The sequence below is a fragment of the Pleuronectes platessa genome, chromosome 3, assembly GCF_947347685.1.
Source record: "Pleuronectes platessa chromosome 3, fPlePla1.1, whole genome shotgun sequence".
In the NCBI taxonomy this organism is placed as follows: domain Eukaryota; kingdom Metazoa; phylum Chordata; class Actinopteri; order Pleuronectiformes; family Pleuronectidae; genus Pleuronectes; species Pleuronectes platessa.
Window position 1 is genome coordinate 14,693,328 of NC_070628.1, and position 18,950 is coordinate 14,712,277.

The 18,950-nt window shown below is 44.6% G+C and overlaps 1 protein-coding gene across 1 annotated transcript in view; it reads right to left on the reverse strand.

The window, feature by feature from the left end:
• LOC128431207 (adhesion G protein-coupled receptor L3) overlaps positions 1-17,774 on the reverse strand; it is a 38,474-nt gene extending 20,700 nt beyond the window's left edge. The window contains exons 1-3 of the mRNA XM_053417458.1: positions 17,665-17,774; positions 13,404-13,513; positions 1,924-2,712 (exon numbers count right to left, since the gene is read on the reverse strand). Coding sequence (XP_053273433.1) covers positions 1,924-2,712; positions 13,404-13,513; positions 17,665-17,774 — 1,009 coding nt within the window. The remainder of the gene's footprint in view (positions 1-1,923; positions 2,713-13,403; positions 13,514-17,664) is intronic.
• Positions 17,775-18,950: the final 1,176 nt, after the last annotated feature.

The window sequence follows — 18,950 nt, forward strand, 5'->3', positions numbered from 1 at the left end:
GCAAATAGCCCTTCAGGCTCTCGGGGCCTAAGCCCTTTCATCCAAAGGAGGGAATGAGGAGGAGGATGGACTTTACCCCGGAGTTGGACGAGAGTCATTCTGGGTCAGACGGTAGTTTGGTACTGACGCGGCAACACCCGGCACCAGGATTCATGACCCCAACAGTTTCATGTCACTGTCAGTTCATCCTAATGTCTCGTCTTTTCATGTGGAAAGTTTTGGCTTCTGTTAGATTTCTGCTACCAACCAAATATAGAGATGGTCAGAATTGTTGTGGTGTTGCTCAAATTATTTCATAGCTTAAGGTTAGGACAACAACATCATAAATTTAGGCCATTTTGACATTTTATCACCTACAGTATATGAACGCGAGACCAATGTTCAATATCCTTTAAGCTATGTTTTCCTCTCTGCCTCCTTAGTGTTAGATTTAAATCTCTAAAGTAAATCTGGACAAAGGGGAAGATCTAGTTTTGTTTTGTATTTCAATTTCTTTAGAGCGTCTTCACCAATTGGCCAGGGGAAAGCTTGTGGGCCTAACTGTTGGGCCTTGGACAAGGACTCCAAACCCACAAGCATCCTTCCTATAATCTGCAGTATTAAGTATTTTCAGAAATCTTACTCTTGGTAATGTATTGTGTCTTCTTGTGTAATCTATTGTATAATTGCGTGTGCCTTTCACCAGTGAAAGACAAGAAACTTCCATTTGTGCCTGGACTGGACAATAAAGATTTGAATCTTGATTGTTCTAGTTCTATGGGGGATCATTACCACAAGGTAACAAGCTCCTTTCACAGTACATATATTCATTTGACTCTTTCTACATCTTAGTTTACATCCACAGAATACACAATTAGCACAGGTTAGTTTGTTCGCTACATTATCTTTAAATGCAAACAACTACTGCAACTTTGCACTCCTGTCTCCTGTACATATTTGTCATTGCTTGTTTACAGGCTTATTCCTCATTCTATTATATTTTAGTACCTGACAGTTTCTCTTCGTTCTTTATTATGTAACATTTACTGAGGGGATATGTATAGTTTTATTACATTTTATGTGTATTACATTGTATTTGAGCTATTTTATTCTTCGTAACTGTTTTTAAAATAAGACAAAAAAAGAAAAGCTGTCAAACACAAGCATCTTCACATTGTCCTCCTATTTGGATATCCTCTATGAAAGTGCTATTAGCTCCTCTTCCCCCCCCCGAAGACTCTTGGCTCCATTGTGGAGGAATGTTTTATCATCTGTTATGCAGCTGGGGGAAACTAAAGAGAAGGCTGGCAAGTGGTACAGTAAAATGCGAGAGGCATTTACAGTAAGACTCAGCATAACATCAGATAGAGGCAGAGATCAAGGTAGTCTTCATGACGTCTTTGTGAATTATTCTTTTGCTTGACTAGAAAAGCTGAACAACTTCCGCAAATAGAATCTCAGCTGACATCTGTAATTTCAAAGACACGGCTATATCCACGACCAGCTCTCAAAGTCATCCCGTTCATTTTTATGTCTGAAAAACATGCAGAGACCACGGGTGGGGTGAGGCGGTGCGGGAGCAGTCATATTTGTGAACGGTGACAGAACAGATGGTGCTTTTTCCTTTTGTTCCTTTTTAAGTCATTTAGCAGAATTATTTATTAGATGGAGATTAGTGGCTGTGAGTATACCTTATGTCACAACAAAAAGCATTTATCATTAATAGGATTACTAAAAGCATCACAAATATGCCAGGGCATTTCATGTGACAATAAAAAAAGAATCAAAAAAGGACCATACTGACTGTCCAGTAAATGTGGTTTGGGGGAAACTTCTCAAAGCAGCATCTTTTATTACTCATGGTGCAAAAACGAATGTGGAAAAAGACATTAAGAAAGGCAGGGAGGAGGAGGAGGAAGAGGTGGAGGAAGAGGTGGGACTTACCGTTGTTGCCAAAGTCCAGCGAGTACTTGACCACATGGTAGTTATTCCACACATACAGCAGGTTGTCTCTCGGGTTGTAATCCACTGCAGCAATGTACTGGTAGGAATTGGGAAAGGGTATGTTAACGGTCACCTCCTTGCTCTTGTCGGTGTTGTACATGTAGTCTATTTTGTTCCCGGTCCCCTCGTTGTCGTCGTCTTCGTAGACGGTCTTCACGACATACAGGACTCCGCAGATCATGAAGGCGTTGGAGGCGGAGCGTTTGTCGTAGGTGGTGTCCCAGGAGCCCTCGATGCGCAGCGTGTAGGGGTTGAGCTGGCTCACCACGATGCGCCCGTTGTTCTGCTCCGTTGCGTAGATAACCCACAGTCCGTTCTCGTCCACGGCGAGGTCGATGTCCGACTTCCCGCCCCAGCGGTAGGGCGAGGTGTCGTGGTAATTGGCATTGGCGATTATAGCCTCGCCGCTCTTTATGCGCGTGCGCAAGTCAAACTTTACAATGTTGCGTGTGCGCTCCTTGTTGAAGAAGAGCGCGCCGTCATACACCACGAAGCCAGTCCCGTCCACACGATGTGGGAGTTTGTAGGTGGTGGTGGGACGGCCCGCGATGAAGTCCTCTTTCGACGAGTACTCTGTCAGCGTGTCTGTGCGGTATGGGGTCCAGGGCATGTAGTAGATCTTGTCTGAGGCCTGCAACGGGTCTTTGCACCACGCACCGGACTGGTGATCGGACTCAAAAAGATGTTCACTTTGGTACACCCCTCGCAGAATGCCAGGACACAGAAATACTGAGGAACAAAGAACATGAATACATCAGATTGAAAGTGTTGTAAGAAAAGGCGTCTGCAGCTCCGATCACTCAAACCACATTTGAAGGGTTGAGTGTGACCTCGTTCTTTTTGCAGTGTGAACACAAACGAGACCTGAGCCACATATGAAGAACTGCCTAGCTAACATCTCTGATTCGCTACAGTTTAAATGGGTTCTGATGCTTCTCAATGTCCATGCATTAATTTGTTTTTTAGGCACCACCTCAATATCAACACTGATAACTACATGATTGATACTTTAAATATATGAGAAGAATCCTCAGTAACAGCTGTACGCATTGATTCTTTTGGCCCCTCTAGACGCCACTCAACTTTTCTCTATCATCTGACATATCTTTAAAATCATACCGGTTAAATCCCAATTGGTTCAAGTGATTCACTTAATGCTGGTTATTCATGATTGGATTTCTCAAGACAGATGTTACAGTAATATCAGGTCCTAACAGGGCCCACAATTTCCTGAGAGCCCATGTGAAATGTTTCCCTCTTTTCATTAAGGTTGCAGTGTGTTTGAACTTAACCGTAACCACCGCTGATGATAGGCTTGCTGTGTTGTGGTTTGGCTGTTGTGTAGTCACTGTCATTCTTAAGCGCAGCAACAACAGCAGACCTCCTATTCAACAGATAATACCCTGCTCTCACAGCTAAGAGAAAATGAGAAAATGGCACATTTTGTTCTACTTCCCCCTTTCCCTCAATTCCCATTTCTCCCTCCCTCCCTCCCTGGCTCCTCATTAGCTCTCTCCTCCTTTCTCTCCTTTCTATTTCTGTCAGGATCGACCAACTGTAGAACCCAACATGTCTTTTATAGCCTGCTGTTTCTGCAATTGTTACAGTAATTCATTCCCCACTCCGTGCTTGGTATTCCCATCCTGGAATACTGGGGTTATGTTTTATGAGTGATGTGGGAGATGTAGTAAATTCTGGGAAGCCAGTGCGACCAGAGTCGTAGGGACCTTTGTAATTTAACTGGAATGCTGTCACATGTATGCACGCACACACGGCAGACACACACAAACACGCCAGATGTGCATTGTGGTGTTCCCATTCTTCTCAGTAATATAATTCCTGATCCCACGCGGAGGCCCGGGAATATTGATTGAATTTTCATTGGCTATTCAAAGCGCCGGCATAATTTTCACATCATTTGAAATATTAAATGTCAATGCAATTCTCTGTTCATTGGCTCATCATAAAACGTGTGCTCCACCCGTGGAGAGTTTGTTAAGTGACATTCTACACGATACAATGGAATAATATGGGCCTGGAGTGTGTCTAATGAGAACCAGTGTTTCTAAATTGCCTCTATATGCTGAGATCAAGCTCTCTTAATATAGCTGCAGTGACTTTGAAAGAGATGTCATTCTGCCACGAGGTACAAAGCGCTTCAGGCACTGGCATCGAAAAGTGACGTCCAGCCCCGGACTTTGAGCGTGTGTACATGTGTGTGAGCGGGGGGGGTTGCACGTTTCAGACTCACCTTTCTGTTCCACTTCTGCACGAGCCACGGGCGAAACATTCGAAGAGGAAAGCGAGAAAGAGGGAGATGGAGACAAAAGACAAAAATAGATTAACGATGCAATAATAAGGAAATCGTGATAATACAATCCCGGATCTCCATAATCGTTCTCATATTTCATCCTAACCATGTGAGAGTGCCAGGATGCTCTCTCCATGTGCGATTGGTAATAACATTACGTAAGCGTCTGAGGAGACTGCTCTTCAGCGGGGGGGGGGCGATCTGACAGTAATGCATCTCGCATGTGTCACACATGGAGACACATGGGGGAACCGACACCAGCGTGCCCGTGCAGACACAGACAGAGGGAGACGGGCACCGAGAGCCAAAGCACAAGACCACAGGACCACATGAAGCACCACACTCGTATTCATAGTATCCGTGGTGGGTCCCTGTTCTGAGTGCAGGACAAAACACAGCAATAGAAAATGAGCTGATATAATGAGTTCTTTAATGTTTGCTAAAAGCAACGGAGTGATGAAAAGCACAAAACGATTGGATTACTGGGCCTGCATTTCAGTAGAGCAGCCAAACCTGCCACATTATAATGCTTCCTGATGCACAGTGGGTGAGCTAATGCTTCGTGTGTGTCACCTACTTGTGTGCAAGTGTACAAACATCTGTGTGTGAGTGTGTGTATGTGTGTGTGTGTGTGTGTGTGTGTGTGTGTGTGTGTGTGTGTGTGTGGACGTGGGGGCATTCTGAATGCACTGGTTCTCTTCAACCAAAACATCAAAAATCCTGCTCTCTCACATTCAAAGCGTTGCCCTCAGAGCTTCAGAGGTGGGTTGCCCGTGTCGCCTCCCAGTGAAGTGTGCACACTTGCTTAGAGCATCTCAAACATATGAATTCCATTCCACCTTGCTCCCTGGGGGAATAAGTGGAATGTGAACATGGCAGAAACCTAATCCTGCAGGCCCACAGGCGGCCTGAAGCATCTGGGGGCCCGTTTCAGGAACTCAAGCGGGGCCCTACCCTCCCATAAAAAAATATGTGCAAGGATTGGTTTGCATCAATCAAGGTAGATTTTCAGACTTCATCCTAAACGCATTATGTGCTTTTTCAGCATTACGGGTGGCTCAACAATTCCCTTAATTAAAAACTGAATTAGTTAGAAGCCTAACCTTTCTCTGCATTTAATAAACGCTTTGTATCAGCTGGCTTTAAAAATTCCCTCAAGTAACAACAAACGCCATACTGGGCCTGAAAGTGTATCCTCCCCCCCAGTCCCTACAGTCCAAATGGGCTTTGCCACCATATCTACAGTATTAAAGGTGTAAGTCGTAAAGGTCAATCCTATCAGCCGTGAAGGAGACACTGTCAGTTTACAGGTTGGCTCTATGTTTGCTGTAGCCTAGTTTAGACAGCTTCATATGAACAGATTCACCGTTAATTGTGTTGATGTTAGTTCTCCATTAAACCATTTAAATTTAAACAGAGTGTTCACTATACATGATTTTTAAGGCTCATTTACAGTCGATGTTAGATTCACATATGGAAAACGAGTCTTCTGCCTGTGTTCTGTTTAAATTTCATCATACATACGAATATGGAAAAAAAAAAGAGAGCTATACTATCAGATATTGTGGGGGGCAGTGCAGCTAATAGTGCAGGTGAGATTACCATGAGACACAAAGAAGTCATTTCAACAATGGTGAGCTGGTGAGAAACCACAGACGTCTTTACGATGTTACTTCCGTCTTTGCCCACTTCCCACTTGCCAACAAAAGCACCAGACTGCTGACATGTTGTGTTCAATGGACCGTCTCCATGTTGTCTCCTCGGACAAGATCTTCAGGCTTAATATTTACACTAAGCACAGCCAATCAGGGTGCGAGAGAGTTTTTCCGAATCAGAATAATCCCTATCTTTTTATTATTTAGGTTTTTAACATCACCTGTGGAGGGAGCGTGTAGTTTGTGAATCTGTGGCTGGTTAAAGATACACTACAGCTCCACACAGAGAAACAAAGTCGGCCACTAAAACACTCATAAATGCCTAGTCATCAATAAAAGGGCTGAACCAATGAGGAAAAATACATGTTAACTGATATTTTGACTGGAATTGCTTTCCGGCCGCACATAGGCTGTCACCGCAGATTTAAAACTGATGAAGATGAATCAGGCCCATCTGATTGTGAAGACTGTGATCAACAGGAAGACTACAAGACGGATGAGGGAAACAACCCGGTAGTGACAGCATTAGATGAGAGGGACACCACTGTGTGCCCCGCGGCTTTGGCCCAGAGTGCCCCCCCGCGGTGCTGTCATCAGGTGAGGGAGAGAGCGGAGCCGTGTGAGCCCCCTGCAGCTCCGACACTGGATTATGTTGAGTGTTCATAAGTATGTTTCTTTTCTATGAAATAAAAAAAATGGCACTCTTCTGTGCTGTAGTGGTTTGTTTCCAATAAGTGTCGGCTATATGGTTTTGAAGTGAATTATTAAATTCTTGCAAGTAAGTCAAGGGCCCTTTGGAGGTCTCTTTCAATAGAGGGGTGACACATTGCTATAAGGCCGCTTATGTGCAGGTCCATGGCCTTGTGTGTAAAGACTGTTAGAGAGCTGCTGAATGGAGCTGGTCCCTGGAGAGCGAGGAAGAGGAGAGGAAGAGGAGAGGAGAGGAAGAGGAGAGGAAGAGGAGAGGAGAGGAGAGGAGAGAAGAGGAGAGGAGACAGGCAGAGTCCTCAAAGGGAAAGTGTTCAGAGAGACTTCCGACCGGCACATGTTTATATATAGCACAAGTGCACTACATATTGCACAGTACATGCATAAATTCTTTAACACATTAAAGCCTAATCTCATCACCAGCCACCACGACGTACACAAACACATGTGACACTCAGAAACGCACACACACACACACACACACACACCTCAATTAAATCCTAGGCTCATGAAAAATGCATGGTAACTGGTGCGGCTTAGCACAACTCCCGATAAATAAGCAATCTGTGGAAGGAGATCGTGTTCAACCTAAAACAAGAGGGAACAAGCGTGTGTGTCACTCGCGCTGTTCCGAGTTAAGATAGGTAACGCTTCGCCACGAGCAAGCAGTTCCCTCGTGAAAAAGAAAAACAGACAGTGTGTCTAAACCGATGTGTTTGTGCGACAGACGCACGCACAAACTGCCACACACACGTATAAACAACACAGAGACACATCGCGGTGGAGACGACGGGGATTAATGACACCCAGCAACGAGGCGGCAGCTTCACCTGGGGCTCCCACAGAACCTCGGCGACGCAAAGAGGAAAAACATGCAGAGTTCAAGGTTGCCGGAGACTAATAGATTTCAAATGGAAAAAGTGTGGCAGCAACAAGTACACCAAATGGCACGCCAAATGTCAAACAAATGTCATTCAATTTGTGCTGCTGCCTCTGTTGCTGAGCTCATCGCAGGGTTTTTTATTTTTTCTTTAAGGCATCTGTTTTTAATCTCTGTGACAAGAGACGAGAGTTTTTTCCCCCACAAAGCTCAGTCATTCATCTCTCAGCGCACATGGACTTGACAGAGTGAATGTAGGTTGCCGAGACATTTGTTGAAAACCTCAAGGTTCTGTCAAGGTTAGCTGGAGCGGCGCGCGGCGGTGCAGTGGATGAGAAGTCTTTTGTGCTAATTCAGAGACGGTGAGAATAGGGAGGAAAAAAACGGAGTGAAGCAACTCGCCGAAAAAAGATGGTTCCTACGAAAGCGTCAACGAGGAAGCATCTTCTCTCGAATCTTTTTAAGTGGCTGTTTCCCCAATAACTGAAACCGGCATACGTGTGGCACGTTTTCATCCGTCCGGTACCTCTGACTGATCATTTGCGAAAGCACTTAGGCTGCACATTGAACGGTTACTTCTGCAGCTACAGAGGAAAACATCATTTTGTCCATTTATTCCTAGCGAGGCTGAGTGAACGATTATTAGAAAGCGACAGCGGAACAATAACACCAACAGCCACGCGCCTGTTTAGTTTCATTAAAAACCATCTAAATATTCATTAATATCTGCAATAGTATCTTGAACGCCTGTAATCACATGAACAGGCTGTGACTCTGCCTTCGCTGATTTCTTCACCTCGTTCCTTCCATTTTCCATTTCTCATACACGTCCCCCACACACACACATGGGGACCCAGTGTTAATCTGAATGTGCTGCGGTGTAAAGAGAATTAGCATTTTTATTGAAAACGTATGGTTTATTAAGGATGTATTCGTCGTGGAGGAGAAGGCGACGTGTGTGCTCATGAGTGTGTGTTAATGTGTTAATGTGTGCATGGGGCGGGGCACAGAGGAGCGCCTGAGCCTGCAGACAACGAGTGGCGACAGCAGCCTCACCACTATTATCTCTGATCTCCAATCAGCTCAGCCGGCAGCAGCCCAAGGTCATTTGCGGACACGGGCGTTTTTCATCTTTTCCCCGTGTCCATTATCCTCTTCTTTCTCTCATCCTCACCTGCCGTCCCCTTTCATCGGTCTCACGCCGCGCCTCTCTCCTCGCCCACTCCCTCTGTTGTGTCCCCGGCATTTCTACCACTTCACCCGACCACCAAACCCTGTCCACCCCTCTAACTGTGTCTTTTTATCAGTTAATTCCTTCTCCCTGTTCCTCGTCTGCTGGCCTCGTCTAACCCATTTCTCTCTATCTCTGTTTCAGCTGTGACCCGCGCTCCCCCGCTCCGTCTCTCTCCTTCTGTCTTTTTGGTTCCCTTCCATCTTTCTCTCGCTCTCTCTGGGAGAACTTTAAAAAACATGCCGCACGCATATGTGTGCGCTCACATGCAGTGTCCATGCAGAGGGACACACACCAACGAACGTGCCCACACACATAAGGATAGAACTCTGCCAGGGAACAGTTGTTTACCATGACAACATTTGCATACACACACACACACACACACACACACACACACAGCTGTTCTCATGCCATCATGATGAAGTTATTCCAAGGGTCCAATCTGACAGAAGTCTTTAATTGGACAGACAAGGAGGTGATTTTATCTTTTAATTAGCTTTCCTGTGGAGCCAACGTCTATTGTCCAAAATAGACTGCGTGGGTATTGCATAACATATCACTGGTTCCCTCTGTTTAATGCCCTTAATGTGGTAGTAGGCTAATTGCTTCATAACGGCAGTTGAGAACCAGGGGTCTGAAGATTAGAGAATGGACAGACATAATCAAGAGATTCCATTTTTGTTATAAATGGACGAACATGAATGAAACAATGCATCTCATCATTTTTCTTGTGTGGCATATAGCGTACTTGAAGAGATTAAACGTATCCATGGACAAGAGCCACCTCCGAGGAAGCAGTCTGTGCGCCGATGTGCTAATGTATGGATATTTATAGTTCGCCTGCAGCGCTATGAGGAGGTATACACATGTGGCTAATTACTGCCAAAGCTAGCCCCGGCTAGTTTGGCACACGACCGCCACACACTCGCACCACGGAGAGCCGCGGAGAGAGAGAGAGAGGGAGAGAGAGCTCCAGATTCTTGGAAAGGGGCCAATAAACCTGCAGTTCAGGGAGGAGACATGAAGAGTCAGAGCGAGCGAGCCAAAAAATCCTCCAGAAAAAGAAAGAACAGGCGAGGGGAGGGTGGAGGTGGAGGGACAACTTTCCACTGAAAACGGAGCCGTGCATAATTGAATTACCTGTTCTACAACCCACAGATTTGTTTACAATATCCACGCAGAGGGAAACGCACCAGCTCAACCTGAACGTCGGTGCCGAGGCCGCGGTCTCCACCGAGCGCCACTCACTTCTCTTTCCTGAGCAATAGGGTTCTAGTGATGAGCGACACCTGGCCCTCGGAGGTGATCCCCTGGGGCGGGTGGGCGGTTGGGGGTCCGGTGCTTACGCTCAACGACCGGCGCCACCAGGGAGACCCTTCTGAGTAATTGATGTCCCCCGATGTGACAGTCATTTGAGTGCTCTAAAGCCGACCCCCGCCCTCGAATGCAGATACGATGATTTGTCGGTCGTTGTCGCTCGGCGTGTTTGCGACAGTTTGAGTACGCTGTCGCATATTTCAGAAAAACAAGCCTCTGTTTTATCGATCCGTCTTGATTTACGGCAACGTTATGGAGATATTTCACCGCTTAATGTCTCGCAAAATGTATCTTTCACAACAATGCAGCGCGGACGGCATTGATTTGCTATGTCAAGCACGTCGGCTTGATTGCAGACGGCTGGATCTCCGGCAGCAGAGTATCTTGTTCAGAAGGTTCGGACATTACTGTGGCTTTTTAAAAGAAAAAATTGATTTTATAAATATTCGAGGGTTGAAGCCGAGGGGTCGGGCGGAGGACAGCCCTTATGTATTCTCAGGCAAAACAATGTAAAGCGTGGAGTGGCAGAATCCGAGGCCTTGTTTCACCTCTACACAACACATTTTTTTCCCCCCTGCAACATTTCTCAAGGCTAAACACACCCACAGGAGCCAGGTAGTGTATCACAGCGCTACCTGATCCAGCCTGAACACTTAGTCAGTACACAGAAACTGCTAATGTACTGTCAAAGTCTCTCCCTCTCTTTCTCTCCAGTGCTTTATCTCTCGCTCTCTCTCTCTCTCTCTCCCCCTACCTTCCTCCCTCTGTTAACCGAGCTCTCCAATGACTTTGGTTTCGGATGCTGTCTATTTTTACGGGGTGGAAACGTTACCCCGACCGGCCCGTTGTTTATCAGATCACCCAACGCAGCTCGTCTCCCTGGTCCCCGCTCAGCTTCTACCACAGCTGCTCTTCACAGTGATGAATCTATGAAACAAGTTTTCATTTTCACCCGTGCATTTCTATCGGAGGTAAAGAGCGAGCACGCAGTCGAGTTTCAAATGAAAGGACGAGACACGAGCGAAAACACACTTACAAACACTCAATGCCTCGATGCTTCCACTTGTGTGTGTGTGTGCGTGCACGCGCCTGGTGGGGGCATTAAGCAGGTATCAGGTTGTGTTTCCATCTGCTCCAGAGAGGGCTCTGATAGTCCTATTATTTAATCTGCTGGTCATTCTAGACGCCAGGCAAGAGCCGTTTAGCCAGACATAATTGAATGCTTCAGTGTGGGAGATCACCTTGGCCGCCTGTTTGGACCGTGGTGCCAGGACTCTCCACTCAGACAGTGTTGGACATATGAGAAATAATCTAAATACATAACTGTGATTTATGCACAACCTTAAGGAGGAGGCATGCATCAAAACGTCCAAACATTTATTCCAATCGAAGTTTGTATCCGAGCTTCATATCTGAGTCTACTTTTTCAGTTTTATTTATTTTGGCAAAAGTAAGAATTACGGTCAAGATTAATGGCCTTTTTTTTTAACTTTAAATACATATACCTCCTCTCCACCCGTGTATGTCCTCCTGTCTTTCATGACTTATAACTGTTCCACCGCGGAGCCGTTTATAGCCAACACAATATGTCAAGAGTAAGATGCAGTGCTGTGTGCGTCCAAAAATGGACACAAGTTCATTTCTCAACATACACACATCCTGAATCTTCATTCATGTGGGCGTAACTTATGAGGACGAGTATCAAGGTCATGTTATATGGAACAGTTATTCAGTTCAAGTTTATATTAAAAACTAAAAAAGGATTTTCCAGTGTTATATTTGAGCAGCAGGTCTGAGAGAGTTGTCTCTAGGTTGCTGTCCATGTTCATCAGCTCAGTGCTTCTCCTCCTAATATAATATGTGATATATCTTCTTTCAATGCATTTTTTAATTATTATAATTTTGAGAAGAACATTTTGAGACATGCCGACACCAATACAATGCTGAAATGCTGCCGAAAATGTGCGTCTGTGTATCAATCCGATACCACCATATTAATTTCATGCAGAAGAAACTGCCATTTTATGATTTCAGGTAGTGTAGAGTTTGTCAGAGCTAGTTAAAGTGTCACCCTGGAAGTGCACGTAACTAGCTATTCATAGAGGGAAATCGTTCTTTATTTCTATATTTATCTGTTTGTGTTCTTTTTCAGTTATGTCTGTCAAACTAGATAATACAAATGCCTTGTATGTGTTTTTTTTCAGACAACACCGAGTAGAAGCGTACTCTGTATCGGCCGATAATCAAAGTCAAGCTATTTGTATCGCGAAGGGGAAAATGGTATCAGAGAATCTTCATCTTTTTTTGATCCTCAATCAGAATTTGAGTTTCCAGTTACTTGGTTGTCGTCTCTGAGGTTTCCCATCCTGATAAGGTGTGTGGGGGGGAATTGAACTTAATTTCTGTGTGAACAAAGTAGTTTTCATCGCTATGATGTGAAAATAACTAGAGGAAACACGAGGGACATGATTTGAGTTTAAACTTTTTTACAAAGAACAGACGCAGCAGCTGCATTATGGTTTTGCCTTTAGACAAACCCTCCAGGCTGGAAAGTAGTGTGGAACAAACATCAATGACACATAGACGTCTTTAATCCACATCTCCAACCTGAACCCGTATGGATTCATTATGCAGAAAGAGATAACCTAGATTTTTGGGGGGGAAACTATATTAGTAAAAAGAAAAAAGTTTTGTTTTACAGCAATGGCCCTGTGATGTTTCACTTCAGTGGACACAACCTCCCCCAGTGTGTTATCACAGGGTCAAAGGTCACATCAGCATCTGTCCTCGTTTGAGCCGCTCCATCTTTGCCATCCATCAATCCTCTGACTTTTTGAGAGAGCTGTGTCATCACAGATTCCCATCTGGACTTAATCTGGCAGTCAAATTACTGATGTTCATTTTTCATTAAAACTATAAAAAAATAAGGTTGCAGGATTATTTGCAGCCTTAGACAAGAATGTTCACTGTGTGCATTCAAACTAGTGTCAAGTGCTGCGCCTGAAGTGGTAAGCAAATGGAACCAATACATGAACCTTGATTTAGACCTTAGTTCAGACACTCAGGTGTGAAAACGCTTAGACGCATTCAAATGATAACAACTCCAATTTTCAATCTTACCCACAGAAACCCCATGCAAACAGTGGGACAACATGCAAACTCCTCATAGAAAGACCCCGCCCCGACTGGGATTCAAACCAAAGACCTTCATGCTCTGAAGCAACAGTGATAACCACCGCAACCCATTGAAAATTAGACAAATATACACATGAGACCATAAAATGCTGCTCTGGTAGAAAACAGAAGATCACTTACTGTAAGGGACACACTCATACTGGACCTCCAGGTACTTGTATGTGCCAGGGCAGGGGTCAGGGAAGACATCAGGCCCAGCCACCACTGCACACTGGGTGCGGTTGTTGCATCTGCACGGGGAAGACGGGTAAAGAGGCAGATGTGTTAGCTGAACACGAGCAGGAGCAAGAATACATTCCCACAACAAGCGACTGGAAGTGTTTCTAAGGCTGAAACCCTTTAGTAAAGACCCTGACATTTCCACTATGTGATGTACAATGAGATGGTTTACATCCTCTCATATAATTCACTGTCCACCTGGACACTGAAGAGTCGTCTGTGTTGAAGGACCCTTCAGACTGACAAGAGAACACACACTGGTACACCTGCACTGAACATTACACACTAATACAATCATGGTGTTCAGCTCTACACAAGGTGATCCATAGTGGCTACTGCAGGAATGAGCAAGGACACGTCAGGCGTGTGTGTGTGTGCGTGTGCGTGTGCGTGTGTGTGTGTATGTGTGTGTGCGTGCAGTGAGAACAACAACCTATGCCTTTAAGAGTATCCTGCCCCCAGTCTTTGGATAATTAATTCTAATTATCAGAGGGGCTCGCTCTCATCTGACACACAAAAAGTAAGTATTTCTCACTCGTATTAACACAGGTCACCTAAGGCACCGCATTCTGTGTGTGTACTACGTGCCTCGGGGGGGTTGTGTGAACGTGCGTGTGCGGCTGCAGTCATAAATGCGTACAAATACACACATGACATGTATGTGTGAATTAAACATGCAGGGACCGCTTGGCAGCACAACCGTGGATGATTTGTTGAGGGGCAGTTGGAGCCCATACATTACCATGAATCATGATAGATACATGTAATAACATTGGATGCCAGCCCACCCAAAATAACCACTTTATCTCAATGGGGTTTGCTGATTTAAATTAATTATTGAAATAACGTGAATGAAAAACACATTGGATGCGACGAAGGGGACGAAGGGCTCTGGATGGGAATAGATTTACCTTTAAGTGAAAACAGACAACTTTTCCCACCTTGGTTTTGCATGTGGTGATGCCGTTAGAACATGGCTGCCACTCACAGTCTGTCTACTGTCCAATGCAAGGGTGAAATAGTGCAGCTAGAACAGTCCAGTGAATGCCCATCCAAGGTCCACTTATGTTTGCTGTTGTTTTTTTCTATCACTCTCCCTCTCAGTCATATATGCCTCCTTTGCCTCCTTCTTAATATCAATAGAGTTTCCACAGTTGCTCGGATGTTTCACTGTCACAAAGTCTCATCAGATAAGATCGAATGAGACTTTATTAATCCCAAAGGGAATTGTTGTGCCAGCTTTCCCCATTACAGTATCAAAAATATATATTCAAATAGAATACAGTAAATAAAACAAGCGTATCAAGTCAAAAAATATAAGTGAAAAAAGATAAGTTAAGTAAAAATAAGTATAAAGTGTGTTGTAAATTAAATATACATAAAAAGTGTTAGGGTTAGGGTTAGAATATGAATAATAAAATATGAGACTAAAATAAGCTAAGGAAGTTTCATGACACAGTAAAACCAATATTAAACAAAGCGGCAGTTAGTACCTTGGATAAAAGGAGTAAGTAATGTGGGATATTGCACATTATATTGAGATATGATGAAAATCTATTACACACATACAAATAGTTATAGCTATTGATTGCTCCAAGGGGAAAAACAATCATGTATCCTCTCTCTCCTCTTGTTGCACATGTTCTTCCTTTATGCCTTTAATCAAGACTTCATTTTCCATGTGGCAGCATCGCAGAGTACAAACAAGGCTTAGGGGAAAAAGTATCGGTGTTTTTATTTGTCAGCCATTACATTGGACAATGAGCCTTTAGTTTATAACCATAAGTTACAGCAGAATAAATGGATCCACAGCCAATTTAATAGGGCTGATGAGCGATTTCCCCTCTCGTCCCAATATTTCCTTTCAATTAGCACCACTGTTCTCTCTCCCTCTTCCCCTCTCCGCGCACCTGTCAAACAGGCGACATTTATATTAAAAACATTCCGATTCTTCCACCGAGATACTTTTTAATGAGCGTGCCAAACCCCTCAAGTCTCCCTTCTCTCAGAATCACATTCAACAATTTGAATAATGAAATATGCATGAGAGATAATTTAATTTTTATTCAATAGTCGGATGTAACACGTGGAACGTATGTAGGGGAAACAGAACCACCTCTCTGTGACGCGCCGTGTACCACGGTATCTGCTGTTGACCAGTGGGTCCCAGGTCAAGCGAGGGGGGGGGGACTGGAGTTTCAAAGGTTTCAAACTCGATGTGGTGCGACGTCTGTCATATTCTAATAACAATAACCAGCCAGTCTTCTCTACCCTCGTCCTCCCTTCGCTTCTCTCGCCTCTGTGCTTTTTAATTTCTTGCCCCGGTGCCTCCATCATCGGTCACCTGTCGTCAGTGCAGAGTTGTGGACTGGGGGGGGGGGGGGGCACAAAACTGACAACTTTGTTCACAACTAACACTGATAGACACGACTGCCACAATCGCATTAATTTAATCCAATTATTGATCTTCCGTGTATGCTAGCAAAAAAAAATGTATCTGCCATTTGTTATGATGTCATCACACTGAGACACGAGAAAAAAGTGATTGGCTTGTATCTTAGTCTGTGTCCCCATTCAGAGTCAAGCTCCCAATGGAAATGAAGCAGTCTGATCTGTACTGAGGATTCCCCTGATCGGCATCGCCAGCTAGCCCCACCCTTACAGCTGTCGCCTAGCAACAGAGCTGCAGTTGGACATGACGAGTAGGTTTTAACGTCCGTTGGTTTATTTAACGTGTGTACCGTTAGCTGCTCCCTCGACTTGAAGCGTAATACTCTTGGACATCTTGTCGTTTGCCATCACTTCATTGAAAAATCGTTAGTCAAAAAGCGCAATGAGTCCTGGGATATGTTGCAATGGGACGAATCAAAGTGCCGCTTCAATTCTCAGAGATACGGGGACACATTTGTTGGCGGCATTTGGAGGAGGCTTTGAAATGGAACAGTCTCTTGCTCCAATGGGAAGAAATTGGCCTGTGAAGGATGCGACCCCCGATTTGAGACACAGCTGTAAAACTCAAATGTAGTGCTACAGGTGCAAATGTAGGATTGATCATTTCCAGATGATCACTTTAAAAAAGGGATTCTGCATGAAACTATGGAAAAACCTGAGCAGTCCTCCTGGAGGAAGCAAAATCAGTGCAAAAACTGTTCCCTTTGTGTTTCTTCTTCACATTTGTATTTATAGCGGTGACACCTATCGTTTAGAAGACAGAGGCTCACTGCACCTCAAGCACGAGTGTGAAAGAAAGAGGCGTCCTGTCGACGTCACAGCTGGTGTGTGTGTGTGTGTGTGTGTGTGATGACCAATCCATCAAGCCTATTGAAGGGAAAGAAACTCTGGTTTCACTGTGAATCCCAAAGGACTTTACAAAAATGTTTTTCCTACAGACGAAAGAGAAAAACTCCAACAGACACAAAGAAAAGTTCATATACATCAAAAAGTCACTATATGCATAAATAACTACTATGCAGGCAACAGGGAGTGTGGGAGAAATAAAAGGTGCAAATGTGTTCAAAGAGAGCAAAAGGAATTGTGTGAGTGTGTTTGTGTGTGTGTATTTCTGCTTTATGATAGTGCAAGATAAAGCCCCTGTTCTCAGAACATTCACGGCTGAGTCATAACAAACTGAAGGTTATTGACTGGTGTTTTAAATACAGGGAGCAGAGCAACGATTCGACATAATCCTCTGCACGCTCTAGCTCTCTGCCATCACTCCTGCTATTTTTGTCTGCACAAACTTTCTTTTTCCTTTTTTTTTTCATCTTTTCTTTTCTTAAGCCAAGATAATAAAGCAATTTCTTTTTCAGCTCTTCTTCATCCCCCCCAACCAAGGAATTATTCCTCTCTGCTCCTCTTTCTTTGTCTCTCATTTCCACTGTCTGTTCTTTTTTTTTTGCTGTCTGTTTATCTATCTTAAACCCACTTAGCTGCAGTTTCTGAAGTCACACCCAGATATATGTGGTAGGCCTCTTATTGCCGGCTTCCTTCTTCCTCTGTCGTCTTCCTCCTTAATATCTTTCTCATCCCTGCCTCCCTCAGGGCGTCATCTCTAGCCTCCCTGTTTCTCCCTCAATCCCTCCATCCTCAGCAAAGCCTGTGCTGACGTCACCGTTCTGTCTGAGCCAGTCGTCTGAGTCAGATCCAAAAAAGACTCCCTTACGTCCCCAGTACCTCCAGCTCCTTCTCCGCTTGTTTCCCCTCTCCTCCTCTGCCAATGTGTTTATCCAGCAGCCCAGAAAACATAAAAACATCGGCAATCAAATCCCCCATTAACGACCTTGCGTCCAGTAACACATGCACACGTACGACGTGCACACGTGGCCCCTGCACACACCTTTGCAACCTTTTACACACACTAAAACAGCTCTGTATTTTTCATGTGTTTTTCATAGTGTTGGCAGAAATGCTTCTTTTTAATTAGCATGGCCACATCAAAACAAGGCAGTGGCCTGGATACCGCCTTGCCTACTGGCTGTCTTCCCTGCAATGTGTAGCTCTCTCACACACACACACACACGCACACAAACACACACACACACAAACGCAGACACACGTGCACACAAACAAACTGTTCACTAACAAAGCCGAGCTGTGGCAGGCAGGCAGAGAGAAAGCTGATGCTGCTGCAGTGGGTGATGCTGTTGTTATATTCTCTGATGTTTTTCACTTTGTTTGGCAGACGCCCCCCCGACATCCCCCCCCCCCCTTCACTCCGTCTCTGTCTCTCCGTCTCCATCCCTCATATGAACATAACTGACTGCCTGATGATTTGATGAGGCTGACGCTGGCTGAGAGTGTGTGTGTGTGTTTGTGTGTGTGTGTGTGTGTGTGTTTGTGTGCGCGATATGTGCCAGCGCTCGCAGTGTGTCTGTCAGCAGATGCAAAAGGGAATCGGTATTTTGTGAGAGCGCGCGCACATCTGCCTGCATGTGCTTGTGTGCAGATGTGTAGAAAGAGCCATATAATTACAGAGCGAGTGAGAGCTGGGAACTAATCCTCATGAGCCGAAGGAGGTGTCTGAGTGTGAGTGACACACAAAGCCCTGGCACAGTCAACATTCGAATGCTGTCACACATGCCGACAATGCTGCGTGTGTCATCTACAACGCAGCAGGAACTCTCTCATCACATATACACTTCCTGGAGTGTATGTTAAACATACTGTACATACAAACACGTATAGACACTGTGCCGCCTGAAGTGTGAGAAAAAATAAACATACAAATTCTTATTTTACACATTCTAGACGCTGCGGGACATTTCAGATCTAGAGGCTAACGGCTTATACACCCTTCCACCCTGCTTACAGACACACAAACAGCAACATAACTTCCTTACAATTACAATTCATTCATATCAAACTGTCACTGTATCAAATGAAAAACTGCACTATATGAACAAATTGGTGACGTGGCTCCATCATTATTCATTAGTCCAATTTGGGGTT